Source organism: Tetrao urogallus (assembly GCF_951394365.1).
Source record: "Tetrao urogallus genome assembly, chromosome: 6".
In the NCBI taxonomy this organism is placed as follows: Eukaryota; Metazoa; Chordata; class Aves; order Galliformes; family Phasianidae; genus Tetrao; species Tetrao urogallus.
Genome location: NC_136819.1, coordinates 21,749,846 through 21,772,179, shown reverse-complemented (window position 1 = coordinate 21,772,179; position 22,334 = coordinate 21,749,846). Strand labels below are relative to the sequence as shown.

At 46.6% G+C, this 22,334-nt stretch overlaps 1 protein-coding gene across 1 annotated transcript in view; it reads right to left on the bottom strand.

Annotated features, from left to right (window-relative positions):
- The window catches only part of HSD17B12 (hydroxysteroid 17-beta dehydrogenase 12), a gene marked incomplete at both ends in the record, with an annotated part of 72,876 nt that extends 51,568 nt beyond the window's left edge, over positions 1-21,308 (bottom strand). Inside the window, 3 exon segments of the mRNA XM_079537196.1 lie at positions 20,885-21,056; positions 21,058-21,230; positions 21,233-21,308. Coding sequence (XP_079393322.1) covers positions 20,885-21,056; positions 21,058-21,230; positions 21,233-21,308 — 421 coding nt within the window.
- Between the last annotated feature and the right edge of the window lie 1,026 nt (positions 21,309-22,334).

Below are 22,334 nucleotides of genomic sequence, written 5' to 3'. Positions count from 1 at the left end.
AATGAAGAATACAGGTAGTTCTTCATAGCTATAAAGGAATTGTCTTCTCACAAGAAGGCACTAAAACTATCACTTTATTGGTGGATTCAATTTGAGAGGAATAACATTGTCTCCTTTTCCAGCTTCCATACAGTCTTGAAGAGAAAGCTTACCACAAGGACTGCTCTCCACTGTGCTATAACTTAGAAAACACTTTTTCAAGCCACACTTCCCTTCCTACGGCCTTTCAAGAGAAGCAGCCTAGCTCAGCTCTCACTCAGTCTAAGCAAGTGATTTTCCCACCAAGGGTTACACTGGCATTGAGGTCAGCACTGGAGGAATGTGATAAGTTGTGACACAACTCCAAGCGCAACTCCACAGACCATCCAATCACTGACCAAGATCCTATAAGCAGCTGGTAGGGTCAGGAAGGCTGTCCAAACAGGTACTTCCTAGAGCAAAGACCAATACTTACACTTGATGTTCTGAAAGCAACAAAGAGAGGTGGGGTGAAGGCAACTGGCGGGACAAACGCCACAGAAGGTAAGGTTCAACTATCTTATCCTCCTCCATAGTTTGGACTATCTGCACCACAAGTGTGATGGGGAGAATGATAAAAAGAGGTTTTGTTAACTCTTGCACACTTACAGTTTTCACAGTGATTATGCTCACGTCTGTCTTCCACTCTGAAGCCAAATGCTGCAGCTTTAACTACTCCAGCTACATACAGAAGCTGCACTAGTTTAACTCAGTTTTAACTATCACCTTGACGTGTTGAAGCCAGTTTAACTCCATGTGTAGATAAATTGTTTAAATTCTGTTTCTTCTACAGACTGCCTTCCAGCAAAGTTACAAACAGACTGCCGTTGGCAGAGCTTAAAGAAGGCAAAGCAAGCAGAGTAGGAATTAGTTATTGTCTGCACAAGGAAGCTGCACCAGCTCCTAAGTGTGACTATCTACATTTACTCAGTAGTCAGAGGAGCTGTAGTAGCTTCCCACTTCAGCCATCTGCGCTTTCCTGAAGAAAAGTGAGAAGAATGCCCAGGAAGCTTGTTTGAGAGTCGACTGAATTGAAGTTGGTCTGAATGGAAGCTGGTAGCAAGGCGCTCATTGATTTCAGGCAAAGAAGTCATCTTCCCTTGTGATAGTCACCAGTGTGCACCACACAAATATAAGTGACTTAAAAATCCACCACGGCATTGGATACAGCCTAAGGTAAAAAATGGGCAAAGAACTTCCAGTGTGGTATCTAGATCCCCAAACAAAAAGCACTGTGGGTATTCAAGTGTTTATCTTGAAAATGAAAACTTCTACCAAGCTCTGTAGTTAAATGTACCTACGTGTGGTTAAATATACCTACACGACACATTTTTGTGGTGCAACTGATTAATAACAGTTCCAATTCTAAAGTCAGGTATGTTTAACACAGAGGTTCCAGACAATCCAAACGTTTCCTGTCTATAGGATCTACTAAGCTTTAATCTCTACTCTCATGCTCCTAACGCCACAGCCTGGCAGTCAAAGTCACAGATCTACATGCCTATCATCCAACAGTGTCTGTCTACTCAGCAGCTCTGTATTTTACACTGTTAGCTTCAGCGGCAGCCAAAACATTGATGGGAAATACATGCAAAGATATGGCTGGTCTCATTGGAACTTGAAATGAATTCGCACAATGAACATGGACATATTTCTGTTTGTGTTGTATCAAGCCTCCTACTTCATCAGAACAAATAAGTGAAAGAGATTACTTTAGTTATCAACTCCAGCTCTCAGAAATCAAACACTATTCATTTAATATTTACTATCCACACCACACAACAAAGCATGCAACAAGTTTCTGTCATCTAACCTTTGACTGTAAGAAATGCCATAGGAAGAGTATAAAAAAAAAGAATCAGGAGGATCTTAGGTCTTAGTTCTTTTCAAGAGGGGAAAGTGTTCTGACACAAGTTACAGCAGAAAGTGCAACAGTCCCACCAAAGCACCAGCCTTGAGAGGAGGAGAAAGCCTTTCTAACCTCAACCTTACTGTTCCCTAACAGGTATCAGTGTCTTTTGGAGCACTGTTTACCATGTTCAGCACATCCTCAGAAGGCAGAAGAAAAATAAAATCACCATTATTTAACTACAGAATTCTACAAGCAACTAAAAGTCCTAAAACACATTATTAAGTACACTATGGGAAGTACAGAACAGATTCAAGACATCTCAGTTACCACTGCATATATACTAACAAATCAGTGGCACAAGAACTCAGATTATCAGTTCACATTTTCAGTTGCAGTGTTATCCTTACCACTTTCCATTTCTGTAAATCAGAATCTCTGCTTTAGGTCAGTACAGCACCTTTTCCCAAAAGGCCATGCCAGAATTTTGCTTCTTGAGTGGCGAAAACATCACAACCTCCAACATGAGTTTGCTCACATATCTTTGAGCTCTTACAAGGATATCTTAAATTTAGGACAGAGGTGCACAGGAATCCACCATAGCTGCCCCTACCAGACTAGTTGTCAGTAGATGCAGTTCATTCTCTAAACCCTACCACCATCAAACCACTTTGCCTCACATGCTTCGCATGGCCCATTTCACAGCTTATCACATGTACAACACACACAGTTCATAAGCACCTGAGTCAACTCCTAGGTGGTGCCAAACTCATGGCAACCCTTGACAAAGGCATCAAAGATCAATGACCTCAGCAGTCGGTGGCATGCCTGGTATTGCACTGAAAGGGAAGAACTTCTCAGTTGTTGTAAACCACAGACCAAGTCTACAAGACACACCATTTAAGCAGTCAGTGACTTCAGTTCATAAGATGATGAATATGCCCAGTGGTACACAACTTCAGGGACTAAAGACCAGACTTTCCTCAAAGGCCCGCAAAGGGTCACCCATACGCGAATGCTGCCAGTAGCATCTACATCCCCCAGAAGCCCCATGGCTCAAGATAAGGCATCAGTGCAGGCAATGAACCTATGCTCAAATGTTTTTTCTGTTTGCAACAACCAACAGTTACTGCTTTTCCAAGGAAGAGGTGACTTAGGGAACTTGCACCTCCTCTCAGGAGGCACGCTAGGTAAGCATTATCTGCTCTTACAAAGGTAACTGCTGTTTCACAGGTGAGCAAAAGCATGACTATGGCAGTCTGGAGGAAGTGAATATTTGAGGACCTGAAAGAACATTTTTACTTGTTCCTTATCCAGCGAAGATATCTTAAAAACAAAAACAGCGAATGGTGCAGCAGGGCATGAGGCAGGTATGCAGAAATCCTGCCTCACGACATGAGCAAGGAGCAGCATTTATACAGGGAGAGCGAGCAGCAGCAGGCGCAGAGAATCTGACTGCAGCTCTGCAGAGCAATCACGCTGAAACAAGATTAGAGATTCGTGACTCCCCAACTCAAGGTTAGACAACAGAGAAGACAAAGCTTAGAGATCAAGCCTGCCTTCAGATACAAACACACAGTTCCCACAGCAAAATAAGCTTTCAGAGATGCTTAGTGGAGATAAAGCATCCAATGGCACCAAGGATAATCCTTGCACTAATGACTGTTAGTTGTGTTCTCTACTAGCCTCTCAGAACTACAAATTCATTTAAGTTTAGCCATTTTCCTGTCTTCATTAAGAAAAGCATGAATTTTTAGCTAACCCTTCAAAGTACTGCAGATGCACTTAAGGAGGGCTGGAGCCACCAACCACAGTGGTTCTTCCAGGAACATGCAAGTGCTGCAGTTTGGGTCTAAGTGCCCTCTTCTTGCCAACAAACTAAGCCAAACTTGCCAAACAACCCGATCTGCAGAACAGCATAGCAACCCCTGCTGCCCACTGAGAGATGGCCAAATTTGTTGTCAAAATGGCACTGCAGAGGGAGTTTCCCAGCCATTTCTCCATTCACACAGGAGAACAGCCCTTGTCCTGCAAAGACATCTGGTTCTTTCTTCGCTGCAAACATCCTCCTGTAGCAGAAACAACATAAGGAATAAGCCAGGAAGCTACGTGGCTTTTTTAAGCAGTACAGTTCAGAGAAACTTCCCAGCATAGCTAACCTTAGCATAGGTTTGAAGTACACTGCATAAATAACTAAAGACTCGAGATTCTTCTGCTACGAAACGCAGAGGCTATATTAAGAATATGACAGCTCCTGGGGAAAACAAAAGCTGGCAAGAGGAGAAGAGACTATCCCTGCTTGGCATCAAGCAGTGCTTCATCTATTACAGATTTATATAAATCACTGGCAATTGACCAATACCAAGCTTCTAGATTATCTCCAGCCAACAAAAGTACTTAGCCTGTGCTGGTTAAAAATATTCTACTTTTTTGTCCTCAACTTGCTAGGAACGGCTATTTTTAGTAAGAGTCCAATCAACCTTATCAAAATCAAGCATCAAAAATAGACTGGAGAAACACTGGAAGCAAATCCTATTTTTAGCCACTCTGTCTATTCCCTGCCATTACCCACCAAGTCCTGACTGCACAGACCATGCACGAGTGCTCAGTTATTCTAGGCAGATCCTCGTCGTGACCCTTTTTTCCCTGAACACCTGAATGCAGAAAACACTCGATTGATTAAAGATTAATACAGCCGCAAACCGTGACAGCTGCCTTTCGTCTGAGTGCTTTTGGGGAGGGGGAGAATATGGGATGACAGAGAGCTTGCATCAGTATTCCTCCTGAGGATCTATTACATGGAAAGAAAATTGCTATTTCAATTCCCTTTTGTTGCTAAAAATAGCAGCCCCAATTGATTCGAGCAAACAGGGCACCGGCTTAGCAATGCCAAATTTAGAAACCACTGAAGTCCCAAAGAGTGAACGCTAACGCAGTCTAACACATGCCAGCTCATATTTAACAAAGAACAAAGAAGATAAGCATGCCGGCTGCAAGTTAATAAGACGGCAGCAACTCCCTGCATTTTTATTAAACAAAAACAGAAAACTTGGTGCAGGAATTACACAAACTTTGATTCCGTACCCAATTTAATTTGCTGAAATAGGAAGCCTCATCATAAAGATCATCTGCATCTAATCTGAAATCATGAAAATGCTGGATATTTTTTTCACATGAAGGTTTTTTTTCCTGCACAAAGCAGCTAATGCCTAATGGTCAGGCTCTGAAAAGACAGGCTACAGCAAGAGGTTCAATTCCCAGAACCACACACTTACTTGGTAACAGCTTGTGTCTAAGAGCTAGGATTGTGGGTAGAAAAATATTCTATAAATATCACAGCACTGACAAGTTCCCATTTCATCTAGAACTACAGCAAGAAAGCAGTGCACTCCTCAGATTTCTTTAGACTCTAGAGCTAGAAGCAATCTAGAAATCTCAACAAGAACAAAGAGCAGCTCAGGAAAGCCGCAGGCAATGCCTACACACCACCAGCTCCCACTGCTCCTGTACAACACCTCCCAGTGCTCCAGGTGCCCCTTATCACCCACATTGCCCTCAAACCTCCACCACAGGGCCCACCGCCTGGGGCTGCGCAATGGGGGCAGGGGACTCCATCATCTTCTCTCCTGCTTACAGGGCTCTCATGGCACCCTGCCACAGATTCAGGAACCATGTTGCTTTCAAGGCTAGGAAGCAAGGACCTTGGAAGTGCCATGAAGAGCACGCCAGGACTACCTTGAACTTCAGTTCTGCAACAGTGTGGGAGCTGTGCAGGGTACCTGAGCAGGGCTGGTCAATCTAAGCATATGCGAAAGCTGCTTTGTGCTCCGTAGGCTTATCACAAGGCTTACTGAGCATCGCTGGCATTAGGTAAAAACAAGCTCTCATTTGCTCTTCATTGAGAAATACGTGACAGATGCTCACTGTCACACTAAGCATGACTGCACCAAGGAAGCACACACAGGGAGGCTGGTTGGTCTTCCTGCCTCTAGCAGGGGATGAACGCAGTGAAGTTTTGAAGATCAGATGGCTCAGAATTGGCACCAGCTGAAGGCTTTTGCGTGTTTGCTTGGAAATGAGCATGGATTGATTGGACTCAAAGCTGTGCAAGTTCTCGGAATAATCAAGAGCACAGAAAATAGCAGGGACTGGGATCAAATGCAACACGCGATCCATTTTTAATCAAAAGGCAATCTGTGTCAAGCTTCAAGAAAGTGTCACCAGTTTAGACATGGATAATGCTCCAAACACATGGGGCAAAAGAAAATCATTTTATGTTATGACTATCAGAAACTACCAGTGTGAAGGTGACTGAGACTGAACATAAGAATCTTAGTATATCGTCAGGAACTTGGCAGGGAGGTGTCTAAAAAAAAAAAAAAAAAAAAAAAAAAAAAAAGTAACTCATCAGGATTAAAAAATATTACATAGGTGGGCTCCTCAGTGACTGATCACAGCACAGACCTTGTTTGGTGTCATCATTACTGACCAGTGTGCTTAGGAAATTTGCAGGCAACCTAACCACTGAAAAAGGATCACAGCACTCCATCCCATAGAATAAGATGACTTCATAGACCTGAGTAATAAAAACATAATGCCACCAGATATTGCCTGGTGACATATTAGTACCAGATGCCAAGCCATGCTCTTGAGACTAACTTTGCTTGAAGTTAAGGTGACAACTGTAAGTGATGGTAGAGAGGTACCTGAGGTGCAGTGGCTGAATGTAAAATGGACTGATGAGGTGCTTTCCTATCGCAACAGAAAGCAATAATACATTTTAAGTAATTTAAATAAGAACAGTTTTGAAAAAGGCCTGCTAAGATGATTAAGAGTTACCTGTTTGGGGAGATGAGTTTGAAAGCATTTTGTTTGCTCTTCACAAGCTCACAAAGTATAATCACCAGAAAATGAAAAGCCCAGATTCACACTGGGAAGACAACACAGGCTGATCATAAACATGCCTGGAAATTAGGAGGTCTCAAAAGAGAAAAATTCCCAAATTCAAAGAATGCTAGTTAAGGAAGCTGAAGTGCTGAAGGAACTCTGAGATACAGACAGCAATGCAGGACAAGGTAGACATGGTTCAAGAAATAGAACTAAAAACTTGCAGTAGAAACCTGTGTGCTCATTAGTGGCCCTAACAGAACTGAGATTGACTTCTGGAGCTTGTCAGCATGATCAAGATTCGAATCAGAAAGGGGTTGGATAACCAGCACTCTTCTCTCAAGAACAGCATAATCTGAGCAACTTTCTTGCAATTGAAGAATTTCCTAGGTCAAAAGCCTTGAAAATAGCCATGTTCATAAATTTATAACAGGACGCTGGTGGATGCTTTTACAGGCAGAAGACAGGAAGAAAAAAGTTTCTCCCTATCTTCCTGGACTTGTGTCCATCACACAACAGCTGATGACAGAGATGACCTACCCATTCTGCATTTGAACAAGTGCAAGAAGGCAGCACAAACATTTCCTACATTCCCTCTCAAAACCATGGAAAATCCTCAGGAGTCCCTAAAGAAAGGTAAGTGCAGCTCCTAGGCTACATGTTGTGAACCGAGCTTACAGGCAGGAGCAGGACTGACTTTCTACATGGCCTGACAGTGATAGGACAGGGAGGAACAGTTTTAAACTAAAAGACGGGAAGATATAGATTAGATGTTAGGAAGAAATTCTTTATTCTAGGGCTGGTGAGGCACAAGCTGCCCAAAGTTGTGGGCGCCCCAGCCCTGGAGGAGCTCAAAGCCAGGTTGGGCCCTGGGCAACCTGATATAGTGGTTGGCAACCTTGGCCACAGCAGGGAGGTTGGAACTGGATGATCTTTGAGATTCCCTCCAACCTAAGCCATTCTATGATTCTACGTACAGCAAAGATATTCCTCCAGTTCAATGAAAGTATGCTGCAGAGGGTGAAAGGTGGAGAGCAGCTCCTAGCACTGAGCTCAACCTGCAGCAGGCGAAGCAGAGCTATTGGGTAGCTGTTGACATCGCTATCAATTGCTTCATGGATAGGCATGCACAGAAAAATTTTTGACTGAACTGGACTTAGCCAACAGATCACAGCCAGACATAAGAGCCCACACACAGAAAGCAGTGAAAGCACACTGCAAGGGATAGGATGCTGCTACATTTTCCAAAGTGTACATTCTACACACAGCAGAGCAAACCAAAGTTATACCACCACCATTCATTCATGCTGGCAATAACTTAAAGCACGTTACCCAACCACTTCCATATTCACTGAGGAACACGACTATGGCAGGAAGTTACGGTGTTACCTACACTCTGCATAGAAAAAACAGCACCATTTCCTCCTCTTCAGAATTGATCTTCTATTGTAGATTTGGTGCTTTCTCTACCAGCTACCAATCACTGTGAGAAGATGCAGATCATTTCACTTTCCTTCTGTCCTCTGAATCGAAGTCATGGACTTCCCAGTAGTTTACTTCAGTTATTTAACAGGTACATATGACACATGAGGCAACTCCTTATTGTCTATCAGAATGTCTTTTGACTAGACATTTGCAGTTAGAAAAATGAATTTAAAATAATTAAATACATTTTAAATACCAAAATTATGCTCCTTTTCCATCTTCAGGATTAAAATCTTCATTTCAAATGCAAGTCAGAGTAGAAACATCAGTACGTCAACAACGTACCAAAAATAAGAAAACTGGGAAGCACAGCACCCACTAGAGAAGTGTCGCTGTAGGAGGTGATTGGCAAGACTTGCTTTTTCCTTTCCTTAAACTTCCAGCTCCTTTGGACCTCCAACCTGCAGAGCTGCTCAGACACTTCATCACCCCCCATCAACCAGCCTGCTGAGCCCGCTATCCAGACCTCAAGCCATCCCCTGCAGAACCCTTTGGTCCTCCCCACCGAGCTCCGCAGCCTTCTGGAGTAATCAAAAATTCAGCCACGGCTGCAGTGTCCCACTCAACACCTTCATCCCTGCCCAAGAACAGCCAGATGTATGCACATGATACTCAGACCAGTATGTCAGAGCACATCATATGGCCCATATATGATACTCAGACCAGTATGTCAGAGCACATCATATGGCCCATATTCTTAATCTCTTATTTACAGAAGTGATTTCAAACTCTGCCAAAGGAGATCAAAATCTGAAATACATGGGCTACTTCATTTCCATTGGGATACCACCTATCGCTCTACCTGCTCCCACAAGGCCACTTTCCTAAAGCTTACAATTCACAGCATGCAAAATGAGAAGGGGAAATTTGATTTTTAGGAACGAACATCATAAATCAGGATAGCTACCTATCTGTGTAGAAGCAAAGACAAGTTTTAACCCTGAGAAATTCATAGTACTATCTTGTGCAGCAGAAAACTGAAAAAGCCAGTCTGTAAGCTACCTTTTAGTTACGCATACATACATACATACATACATACATACATAGGGAGGTGATCATCTAAGCTGTCCTACATGCTATGTGTATCATGTGCCCATACACCAAAGATGCATGACTGGACCCAAGAACCACCCTAGGAAGGTCTCTTTGTACACTGCCTTTAAAATAAGATGGAAATCCAGTCCTTACCCCCAACTACTTAAGAAAGCTTACCAACGTGTTTATGTACAGTCTAAGCATACCAAATCCACATTTTTAAGCTGGAAAATACATGACCAGTCACTCTAACCCATTTACTGCTCTCCCATTTGTTACTACCTATCATTAACCAGCATAACACTACAGCCTGACCCTGTCCCAACAAGCCGTCTTGGGTACCAGTGCTCCCAGGATCTCAGAAGCTTTCAGAACTATGAATAAACCCAAACTTATCAGGACAGAGCTGACTCAGATCTTCAGTTATCGACAGAATGCTGGCACCACTTTCCCTGGTTTCACCCAGCACTGTCGGTCTCCCAGCGCTTGTATTCAGTGTTGTGTGGCCCACAGCCATTCCAGGCAGGTCCCACTGGGCTGTGAGCAAACTCAGGTCAGCAAGCTGATCCTTGTCTGCCACTTTCCTATGCAACCATTCCTCCTGAGCACACGTAAGCAGCTGAAAGCCGCTCAAAGCCAAGCTCCTGTCCCACTTTGGGGTCTCAAGCTGCCTGCCAACCTGGAAGGCTCTTCAAGGGCTCAAAAAGAATTTCCTTCATAAAGCTATGGAAGATCCAAATCCAGCACACAAGGAAGCAGCAGCAGCACACGGCACTCTGACTTCAACCGAAAACGTGGGCGATAGGTTTGGGCTCAGTGAGAGCTGCTGCCTGATGTTCCGAAAGCCTCTTGGCTCAGAGCTCTGTCCAGCAGGCACCAGCTACCTCCTCGCATCCCAAACCAGAAGAACTGTGTCCCCAATTGTGTTTTAAGAATCACCTGATCTATACAAGTATACTGCAAGGAGAACCAGGAAGTAGTTTTCTATACCTTTATCATGTGTGTGTAGATATTTAGATACACATACACGATGTTAGGTACATGTTGGAGACATTTCTCAGTTGCATCACTGCAGTCACCCCAGTGTGGTTTGGGGTGCACTGAGGGAGGGGGAAACCAAGGAGATCAGTGAAGCACTGGCCGTGCTTCCCCCTGCCCGCGCCTTTGGCTCCGTGCATCGGAGCACTTCACCCATGACAGACAATGAGCAAAGCTGCGTAAGCAGCCAAGTGCAGAAGATGAATGAACCGGGTGACGCTAAAGATCTGTGAATTGAAAAATCCAATGCATGAATTAAAACCCACAACCCCTCTCCTTTCCCCCCTCAAAAAAGAATAGTGTACATCAGGACATAAAAGGAGAAGGAGAGAGAGAGAAAGGTGGAGAAAACGTGGTCTGACACATTTATAAAAACTGATGGCCTGTCACCCAGACGCTGATGAATATTTTTTACAGGATAAAAATGGCAACCCAGAGTCTAAAAATAAAACGCTGTGCTGCAGACCTGTCTGGTTCAGCAACACCACCGGAATACAAACGCTCTCCCTTGCTGGTACAGCTTGACTGAGATTTCAGAACAAAACACCAGAGAACATATCTACTATTTTCAGGGGAAAGGATTTGGATTTGTTTTTTTTTCATAAGAATTTAGATTAGTTTTATACTTTGCTTGCACTGCATAATTGCAATTAAAAAAAAAAAAACAAAACCACACTCCTAAATTTCAATGAGAGCGGCAGAGTACTTTGTGCTGCACAAAGCAGATTCTTCTTCTCTCCTTCCTCAGAAAATTACAGCATAAGAACATATTTACCAGAGCCTTTAGGTTGTAGTTTTAGTAAGCTTAAAAATGTATTTTTAGAGTCGTGCTGCAGACAGAACTGTAGACACCGCTACTTTCACACCTACCCCACCCCCAGGGACAGAAAAAGAAAAGCTCTTATTTCATTTTGCCTCAAAATTTAGACTAAAAACCTGCTTAGCTGAGAAGCAGAAGTGACCAAACATCATTCACAAGAAGCACTAATTTCTCAAGCCTAGCCACACTGCAGACAAGCGGCCTTATGCAGCACAGATTCTATTTTTGGCAAGTGATGCAATAGCTGCAAGGGCTCTCCCAGAGCCTTTCACTTGAGAGCTCAAGCCATATTAACACACGTTACAAGAAATATAATAACCCCGTGTTGCCACCTTCCACTCTGCACCAGCACATTACACACAGAAATAACCCTTTCTCGTTGTCAGATACCCTAAAAAAGAATCACGTTTTATACACGGATTGATAAAATGTGTGCACATCTCTCAGCACACACACCTGCCCTGCACCGTGCATGACAAGAAGTTACACAATGCTGTGCAGGGATTTTCTGACCTCTTGATTTTCAGTCGGAACATGAAGCAGCTCGAGTTCCTTGCTGAATTCCAGTGAGGACTTTGAAAAGCCCACAAAGCTAATTCAAAGCTTAATCCTTCCAAAAGATATTTCCATTCTTAGAGATCTTTCAAAACCTTCTCGTGTATAACTGACAACCGTTAAGACACATTGCTGCTGGGTGACTGTTTCAACAGCTAAAAATTCTCGAAATGGAAAGAGTTCCAGAAATGCTATGGCCTTTTTTAAAAAAAATGTTGTACTGAAGTAGAACAAGGATTTTTCAGTCCTTCATCTGGGCACCCTTTAGGTTTCCCCAGCAGCCGTAGGGACCTCTGCATAACACATCGTGCACCCTGGTAGGTTTTGCACCAATCCCTCATAAATCAAAACTCCACCTGCCCCTTTCCAAAAGTGGAGGTATTCCTGAAGCCAGGAGGTATTCACCTACACCAGAAGTTATTCCTGTTTGAATTCTGATCTCCAAAAATGGTGTTTTCGGGTTTGCCACAAACCTCCTCCCCACCCAATACACGTGTGGGGACGCAGATTCAGGTAGAACTCAGAGTCTGGAGGCTACCTAGGGAAAAGGGAATGTGGCTACAGACAAACCTCATTCAGAAGCCATATGCAGAAAAGGGAGTTTAGCTCTCTTGGAGATCCCAACTGCTCAAAGTAGAGCAGAAATTGAGGCAGGAAGACACTTAGTGATATTTTATGCATTTTGGCTAGGAGCAACATTAAAACAAGCTGTACACTGAGAAGTTTGCAATTGCTCTAGGGACACTGAGGTAGGAAAATAAGGACTTGCAGAACAGCACAAGCAATGACAAAGATTGTGCCTCAACCACACAACCTGCTCTAAAGGAGGGAAGTTGGAGCACAGGAACTTCAACAAGCAGAGCCTTTGAAGAGCTGTACGGGAGCAGTATTTGGGAATTTCACACAACCTTGCATGCAGAGACAGGAAAAACACCACAGCAGTGTGAATGCTTGGCAGGAACGCAGACCTGGCAGTACCTGCAGCATCCAAGCAGGAGGGCCAGCCCACTGCACACCTATCAAACTGCAGCAGCCTATCCAGTACAAGTGGGACTGAAACTTTTCTGATGACTACAGGTAAGTCTCTTGCACATCAATGAGGCAACAGAACAAAGACTTTAGAACACACTAATTAGCCCAGATGGTTACTTAAAATAGCATATGTTAAGTGATACCTTCTTGTGAAAGAGATTTTTTATCTTCTAGTAAAATGCAATGCTGCTATTCCCATCGAGTGGGAAGATCCAACATTTCAGGTCATCCCATTTCCAGTTTCCAAACACAGAAAGGAGCAAACGAGATTCCCTGAGCTGCCTGTTGCTACTCAAGACCAACGCCTGGTACAAGGCTGCTCACTTCTCCCTGCCCAGAAAGGCAGCTTCATGCCCTCCTGCTGCCACCAACCACTACAGCAGTGCTCCTAGGGAGAAGGAAGCACTGGCAGATGCTCTGCATTCCAGGAGGGGCTGGTGAGCATCTCTGTGCTATCCCAGTAACAGCTCTCGGCCTGCTGCTATCTCTCCCTCTGAACACGGCCGTTACTCCTGCTGAAAGCAAAGCCCTCTCAGGCACACTGGAAATAGCTGCTCGTGTTATCGTAGACAAAGATGGCTTAAGAGTATATTTAGGAGATAATGTGCTGTTAAAAAGATGCAATGGCAACCGCAGATAAAAGCTGATGTAGCTGGCAAGCCTTTATTCAGCTGCCAAGATATTGCAAAGATAAGTCTTAAAAATGTAGAGAAGTAAAACAAGTAGAATCTTAATTTCTTGAGTCTTTGGAATAGAAGTTACCTAATAATGAGGAGGAGTGATCAATTCACACAGACGGCTCATACAGAAAAAACACAGAGTCTAAGGTTGTTGAAAAGCTATTAAACTTATCTTCTAAAAATACCCTGCCTTCAACTAAAAGCAAGAGGCACTCTGCAATGTTTTGCTTAAAGCCTGTGTTTTACATCTGAGCTTATGCTCTAGGAACCGATACACAACGGCAGCTTTGTTCCAATTAGAAGTCATCAGATTATCTTGCATTTGTGCACTGCAGTTCTCGAGCAGAAGCTGAAAGAAGCTCAAACCACACCTTTCGGAAAAGTCTTTCCTCTCCGCATTGTCAGAAGGATCATTGAGGTGCTCGCCAGCACCCTCTACCCGCAGATTTTCCAGCAGGAACACAGAGCTGGCTCAATCGAGCTAAAGCTGCCATTCATAAAAAGGGGTTGCTCGGAGCTGAAAGACAGAGGCAGAGCAGTGCAGACCAACCAGGCGGGAAGGCCAGCCTGCTTTCTGGCCCTAGGATACGTACAGTGCTCAATCTACAATGCCATTACTGACGTCTCTTCCACCTCATACCCTTAATAACATTTGCTTTCATTATTTCAATCCACCACTGGCGGGGTGGGTGGTGGGGGAATGATGTTAAATGATGTTAATATACCCAAATTAATCAGTTTAGAAGGTTACTTGATATCCTAGCATCAAACATTAGGGGGAGACTTACGCTAAAGCGCTTTAGAAATACTTGAGTGTTTTATTTGGATCGGCTCTGTCTCGCAATAAGTGTTTGTGTTAAAGACTCAAGGAAAAGCTCAGACGACATTCCCTTTTCCTTCCCATCTCTAAATAAAGAAACAGACACAGATGCCTTCTATATTTCACTCTGAGCCCTTGAAAACTCACAGTATTTTCTTCCCCTGGCAGAAGCCTCCCCAGATTTTCCCATAGGAGCAAGGCTGCCAGCAAGTCTCCTGAGCTGCTGCAGCTCCCACCGACTCATTCTGGATTACTGTATAAGAGACAGTTTCAATCCAAAGCTTACCCACGGCGATTGAAACAAGTTGGACTACATTTGTATGTCACACTAATATTTCCCTTACCAAATAAATTATTTTCGTACACTGGCAAGGCAGTGTTTTGTATCAGAGCTTCCACACTTTACTTTTAACCACAACCAGAGACAGCATGGAACAGAAGGCTCCAGCTGGGGTGAGATCCTGCCACAATTCTGCACAGCTGGCAGCTCAAAAATCCACCTCTTTCTTGGTGAACCAAGGAAGTTAAGTCAAAGTGACTTCCTCAACACAGTTTCATGATGCTGCTGAGTTTGCCACAGCACTGGAGCTCATTTGACCCACAGCAAAGCAGCCTGAGGGCCACAAGCAGCCAAAACCAAGCAATTTTCTGCAGGGCAGACTCCTCAGCCGGGACAGAACAGTGCAAACAACAGTGCCAGCTCAAGGAGGAGAAAAGCTCTCTGTCTAATGTCTCCTCTCCCCGTGCCAAACAGATGAGAAAGGCATGCTGTTAAACCACACACTGGCTTCTTGAGACTGATGATACCTCACCTATGAGCTGCCATCACACCGGATAGGAAGTGCAAAGGAATATGAACAAGGCCCTCAAGGTTGGAGCAAACAGCCAAAAAAAAGCTAGAGCTGGCAAAAATCAACAGAGATGAAGAAACAACCCGCTGAATGGAAGATCTTCAAGGAGAATCTGGGAAGAAATACAAAGGTGTGGAGTACCAAAAGGTTTGATGGAGATGCAATGACAGAATGAGCACTACTGAAACAATTGGCTAACGTAAAGACTTGATATCAAAACAGCTAACATTGTTTTTAGCACAGCTGTAACTTCAGCAGAGTGCAGGTTCCTTTTTGAGTGCCAGAGACTGGGTTGGATACAGCGGGATATCTGAGGACAGAAATGAACACCAAGAAACGCAATCAACTGAGTTTTGTTCAGCTACTGATGGGACAGACACTTCTTCCAAAAGCTCAGTGACGCTCTGCTGTCCTATCCTCCTCTTCTTGCTCCTGATAGAGACCTGACTCCAGAGCTGCAATGAACTGAGCCCTGCTATGAGGCTGAAGGCTGCTGGGGCAGATGGGAGAGACTGCACCAGTTTCTTCCCTCAATAAAATAAGCCTTCACCCCGTTGAGAATATCCTGCTCTTCATTCCTCCGCCCTCACTCCAGCTCTTCTCCCTTCTGCTCTGGTGGCAGTCTTCTAACACACATGAAAATCCTTTGGGAAGTCTATATGGCTAATGTCCCAAGAGCTCAGCTCCCCTGCTCTGCCCTTGCCCAGTAAGTACAGCGTCCTGCTAGAAGCAGAGGCACAGCTTTCCGCAGGCACTGCCATGACTGATATGCTCCCACAACATCTTAACTCACAGCTGCACAAGAAGAGACAAATAGAAAGGAGGTAGGAAAAAAAGCAACAACAAAAACACACACCCACCGCCAACAACAAATAAAGCTATCAAACCCAAGGTGCTTATCATCAGTTAGAAGGCAACCACTGCACAGAGACTGTGCTTCAACCTGAGCCACAGGGGCATCTCCCAGACTTTTTGGGACAAGCAACTGTGAATAACAAGAGGGCTCTGGAAAAGATAAGCTGGGTGGGAGTTGCACGGGCGGGAGTTACATGGGCATTAAAATTAGATGATCTTAAAGGTCCCTTCCAACCCAAATCGTTCTGTGATTCTACAAAAGCAAAAAAAGCACAAGCAGCAAAAGAACAGCACCATTTCCTCAGCCTCTGCTTTGCTGGACGCCTCTCACCTCCAGTTCTATGCACTGCTACACCAGAGGCTTCCAAACCCCAGACTTCAGGTGTCACTGCCTGTTGCTGAGGGCACAGGAGTAAGTTGGAATCTCTGCAAGGAAGTGTGCATACGGCTCTTTTCCAGCCTGAGCTGTAGTAGGAGCTTTTAACTGTCCTTCACTGTTGCTAAATAAGGCAAAGCCCACTCGAATTCTGATTAAATTTCCTCAGTGACACTAGATCCGCATTACTGAAAAAATTACACCCAGAATTTCACTTGAAAAACAAAAATGGTATCTGAAAAAAAACAGCAGAAGGGAAACGATCGCACCGGGTTAAGCTCTGAGCTGGGGACGACGAGCTGGCTGATGCCGCGGGCGGAGGCGGCTCTGCACACCAGCACAAAGGCTGAGCAGGTGCCAAGATGAGAGCGGCAGCGATCTGCAGGAGCTCGTCCACAGGGAGGCAGCAGCTCGGGGATGGGATGGTGCGCTCCTGATGCTCAGCGCTCGCTCTGCCTCTCCTCCTCCCACAGCCGTGTGTAAGCAGGAGAGTTTCACAAGCATTGAGCAATGCTACCAAGCAGACATTTTAAACGGTCGGTAACAGCAAGTGCGGAGTAAAACACCTAAAAGCTGAAAGCAGAGAGGCAGCAAAACTGTAGAAGACATGACAGAGTACGGTTCACTCCTTTATTCTGCCCAGGAAGCAGACAGATGTCGGTGTACGAAAGCAGCAGCCCATGTTAAAGACTCCAGAGCCTCTCTGAGAGGCCAGGAGCTGTCAAGGTTCCACAGGCAGGAAAGGATGGAGCCACAGGGTCAGAGAACACAGCTCTGCCCAACCTCACTGGGAGCACACAGCGCTCATCGAGCCCCATGGAAGCCACTGGCACATTCAGTGCAGTAACCCCACACAAACATCCTGCAAATAACCATACAAGAAAACAGTACATGCTCCAGTCTGAAAATTTGACTTGAGCTGTCACAACCAGGGGTTAAAAGTAAGCTGGTGCATTTTCATATGTTCTCAGCGTTACTTTTTGGCTTGACAAGCGCCATGCTTTATCTCAACTAGTGTAGAAGTGTTTGCACAGGGTCCAGAAACACAAGCATTAAAAAATAATAATATTGCCACAGATCTAAAGTGCTGAAGACGATAAATCCCTGAGCAAAGGATTCTGCTAGAGAATGACAGAACAGAAAACTGCCGCAAAGCTCTGCCCACAGCAGCCAGGCACTCAGGTGCAAGAAAACCAGGAGTTGCCAAAGCCCCTCCTCTCCCACCCTGCAGCAGCAGCGCTAACAGAGGGCTGAACCCCTCCTCATTTCACCACTACCTACACCCTTCCCACGCACAGTACTGGACTGGCTGCTTTCATCTGCAACAGATTTACGATGCGCTCTGTCAACTAGTTGCACAGCGCCAAATGCCTACAAAGCATGATTGCACTCACTTGTGCAACAGTGATTTAAATTTCTCTTCACCAAATAAAGGAAAACACCCTTCCAGTAGCAGAACTTTATTTCATGTAATGCTAAGGAGCTTGGGAAAATGACAGTGCTTGCGAAAGCTGTTCAAAGGTACCAACCAGTTGGCACTTGGTGAGCACTCCAGCCAGGACTACAGCCAATGTCCTCTGCATAGACCTCTTCAATTACCACTAAAATAATCTATCGTCAGAGAGATTTCATTATGGTTGCCCCAAAATCCTCTTTAGGATTGGGGTCCGTTTTATAGTGCACAGTTTCCAGGGACTACAGGAAGCAAATTCCTTTACATGGAATCAAACTCAAACTCTTGACAAGCACAATATCCAGCTTGTCACTTCATCTTCCCATAAGCATCTCATTGTATTAGAAATGATAATAAGATGACAGTTGAGGTCTTTCTAGAGCTGGCTATTAGCTCTGCTTCCTTGTCAACCAGAGCTTGGGAATCACCTGACATGTCTTGGCTCTTGAACCCGACTGCTAAGAGAGATCAACACCTACTTCATTGCTTGGGCACCCAGTTAATTCCGTCTTCCACATCTTCCTTAGCGATCCCCCAGAAGTTGCTATTTTCAGATGTCAGACTATGCATACCAAAGCCTGGACTACATTAAGAAAAAACCAGCAAGAGCAGGCAGAGTGCTCACCCATCCTTGCTGCTGATGGAGGAAGTTACTGCTCAGCATTTATGCAGGAAAAGAATGGGTCAGTGCTGAGTGTGGGGATTTTGGCTAAAAGCAACCTATAGAAAATTGGAGGCAGCTGAGTGCGCCACTCTGATTAATGACCTTTTACAGATACTTTTTTAAGAAATCTAGAGCAAGTTGCCCACATTTGGTTATTTTTGCATAATCTCCAAGAAGCTTAATTAAGGCAAGCTCATCTTTGCAAACATTTGTTGGCCCCAATACAACTGTACAGCTGTATTCACCACATGAGAAAGCATCATTGCTATCAGACATTTTGTAATCACTAAATGTCTGCTCATTATTTTGTACTCGTTTGTACCAAAGGCAGTGGGGAAGAAGAGCACGTTGTCCTAAGGAATCACGAGGCCTGAAAGAAAACTGGGGTTTTAGAATCACAGAATCATTTGAGTGGGAAGGGACCCCCAAAGGCCATCTAGCCCAACTGTCCTGCAATGAACAGGGACATCTACAGCTAGATCAGGGTGCTCAGAGCCTCACCAAAACAAACCTGGCTTCCAGTTAAATGTCCTCATTAAAATCTTTGCCATTTTGAGAGAGGAAAAAAAGATGAAGTAATTGACACAACCAAGATTTTAGAAATCTTATGGCATCAATGATCACTCTGACTTGGAGTACTGGAGTATTTTGAATGCCTAAAGCTGATGATTTACATCTACCCAGCTCAGCACCATTTCCCTCAGAACCTCCACCTTCAGACCTGCCTGGCTGGAGCAGGGGAGGGCAATGGCCTCATTGTGCTGCATCCACCAGAGCGGCTCCCTGGCACCACGCTCCTACCGAGCTATTTTTATTTTTTATTTAGCTAAACTGTTTTTCAAAGAAGGAAGATATTATTCTTAGCTTCTGCCATCGATTTATGAGGCCAATTAAAGCTGTGGAGCAGAGGACCCAAAGTTCAGTGTATTCTCACAAGGTGCACCCAGAGATCCCATACAGGGACAACATCCACTCAACCCAGGTCACTACAGAGAAGCCAAAACCAAGCCAGTGTGAGCTACAGGGGGAGAAGAAAAAAGCACAGCCCCACACAGACCTTCAAACATTTGTGTCATAGTGGAGAAACAACCCTTTTGTAACTACGGTTGCTATTTAAAGAAGCACAAACTTCATTTTCCCCGAGTACAATACCGGCTCAAGTAGCTCCTCCTCCTCACATCCCCTCTTCCTAAGCACCAGCAACCAGACACAGCACACAGCCAATTGCATGCATGCAACCACAAGTCCGCTCAGAAAACAAAGAAAGAACTCATAAATCAGTCCCAAAAGCACAGAAGGGCCGGAAGGCAAGAAGGGGTGAGCGGTCCTCACAGAGCTTCTGAGGGGGAGTGACAGCAGTGGGGACTGAGCTGTGCCAGTGTGCCTCTTCTTCCATGCTCAGAGATCGTGATTGTGACAAAGGGAAAGAAAGCGTTTCTGTCAGCAGCCATCGGGTGCAGCACTAACAGAGAACGCTCTCATAGGGCTCCACACTGGTTGAAGACGTGGCTGGGGAACAACAAAGCACATAGCTCCATGTGATGTGCCTCACGAAGGCGCAGGGCTGGCACAGCAGTGCACAGCAGAGAGAGGAGGTGGGGGCCCTTCCCAGCCACACTACCAACCAGAACTCCACTTCCCTATCTGGAAGGAAGGCGTGGGCCTTAGCTAGCTGTGGTCACACCATAACTAATCTGACCAGAGCATCAGCTCACGCCTCCCAGGAGCAGGTGCTCACTGCCCGATGTCCACCCACGTATGGATCCTCCTCGGCCGCCGCAGGGACCACGATAAGGTCTGGCTGGGCCCTTTGTGCCCCGCACCGCCACACTGCTGCGGGCCCACAGCGCATCAGCACCCGCAGACTGCCCCGCTGCCCTACCGGGCAGGAAAAAAGTTTATATCAGAGCCTTCCTAAAGACTCCGTCTGAGAGGCACCGCTCGCAGTTTCTCACACCACCTGCACAAACCTCACGCCAGCCTTCCCGCTGCCCGAAGGTTTACGAGCGGCCTCGATCCGAGCCGCTGTGCCGCGGCTCAGAACTTCGCAACTCCTCGTGGTCGCTCAGGAGGGGCCGTACGGAGACAAGCGAGTTGCGAGCAGGGCCCCTTCCAGCTCCGCGCACAGGAGCTGCCCCGCGCATTACGGCCGCGTCGGCTCCCCGCAGCACCCCGGCCCGGAGCTGCGCCGCCGGAGCACCGGGACGGAGCGGCGGCAGGAAACCGTCGGTCGGGCTCCGAGGACCCACAGCGCTCCGGCTGCCCCCGCTCAGCAGCGCTTCGGAGCCGGGGGAGCGGAGAGCGAGAGGACACCGGGGCGGTCCCGAGCGCGCCCACAGCCTCGCCGAGTCCCGGCGCTGCCCCTCAAAGCCCCGCTCCCGCTCCCGCCCCCGACGCCCCGACACCGCCTCCCCCACGCGCAGACGGACAGAACGCGGACCCCCCCGCCCCGCGGAGCGCACCCACCTGCCCATGCGCCCAGCTGCGGCCCCACGGCGCGGCCGCCGCCCAGCACCCAGACGCGCAGCCCGCTCAGCAGGCGGAAGGCGCCCAGCACCGCCGCGTACAGGGCGCCCAACGCGCCCACCCAGTAGAACAGGCCGGCGGCCGGCAGCGCGGCGGGAGCCAGCATGCTGCCTGCGAAGGCGGCCGTGACGGGACTGAACCCTCCCGGCCACCGCCGGCCCGCAGCCGCCGCCGCTCCCGCCCCCGCCGCGCTGCCGTTGGCTGAAGGGCCGCTCGATCACGCGGTAACCTGGCAACGCGGTCGGCCCCGCCCACCCTCCTCTAGCGCGGCCGGAAGGGAGGGGGGAGGGAGCGCGCGGCCACACGCCCCCGTACTACTTGCGGCCTGCGCCCCACGTGGTCGGCACCGCTCCCTTACCGCCATTGGCCGCGGGAGATGGCCGTCACGCGGCGGACGCGCTTCGGTTGGCCCTCCGCTCCGAGGGCCCCGCGGGATTGGCGATAAGAGGAACCTCTCCTCCCGCCCCTCCTGACGTCATATGAGCCCATTCATAAAATGCCGTAGCCCCGCCTCGGGCCCGAGCGCGTCCCCAGGCTCTCCCTTCCCCCTCCGTCCGCTCGCGGGCTGCCTCCGCACCTGGTGGGGGGGCCCCCCCTTCCCTGCCCGCGCGCAGCGTCTCTCCCCCTTACCACCCCCCCACCGCGTCTTTCGCGGGACCCCAAAGAGCGCCCTTAGGGCAGGGATCGTTTTTCGGAGCCGGGCACGATGCGCTACGGGCGCTGCGCTGCTCAGAGCGCGGCCTTGGCTTGGTTCCAGCGATGGGTCGCTGAGTGAAAAGGGGACCAAACCCAAAGACACTGAACGGAAACAAAGGTTGACTCGTTTCGTAGATTTATTAAAGAAAAGTGTGTGTGTATATATATATATATACATATATATATATATATATATATAAAATATATATTTTTTTTATATTTGCCATTTTACATAAATAGATACACAATAATTCTTCCATTCAAAACCACATAACAGAAAGCTGTGCTCCCGACCTTGAGAACAGCCATTGTTTTTGTGGTAGGATTCAAACCCCATCGGATCCAACAGGCAGCTTCTATACAGCCTGCAGTGGGAACTGGGACAAGCCGCCGTCCTGCTGGCTGACCTGCAGCTTTATGGCTAAGTTTGGAAATTCACCTTTATCATACAGCACTTATTGCAGGTCTAAGAGGAGACAGTTTGTCCCCGGGTTTCCTTCTACCCTACAGCAGACCCCACACAACATTAGCTCTCCTGCTAGTTTTATCAGCCGGAGTACAAATATTTTGGAATTACTTCATTCTTCTTTTGCTCTGTCCAAGCCCCTCCTGAATTTGTAAACCTTAATCTGCGTGGGGTATCCTTGCTATTTCTGCAGGAACACATGGCTGTGGGAAAGAAACAGCTTAGTTA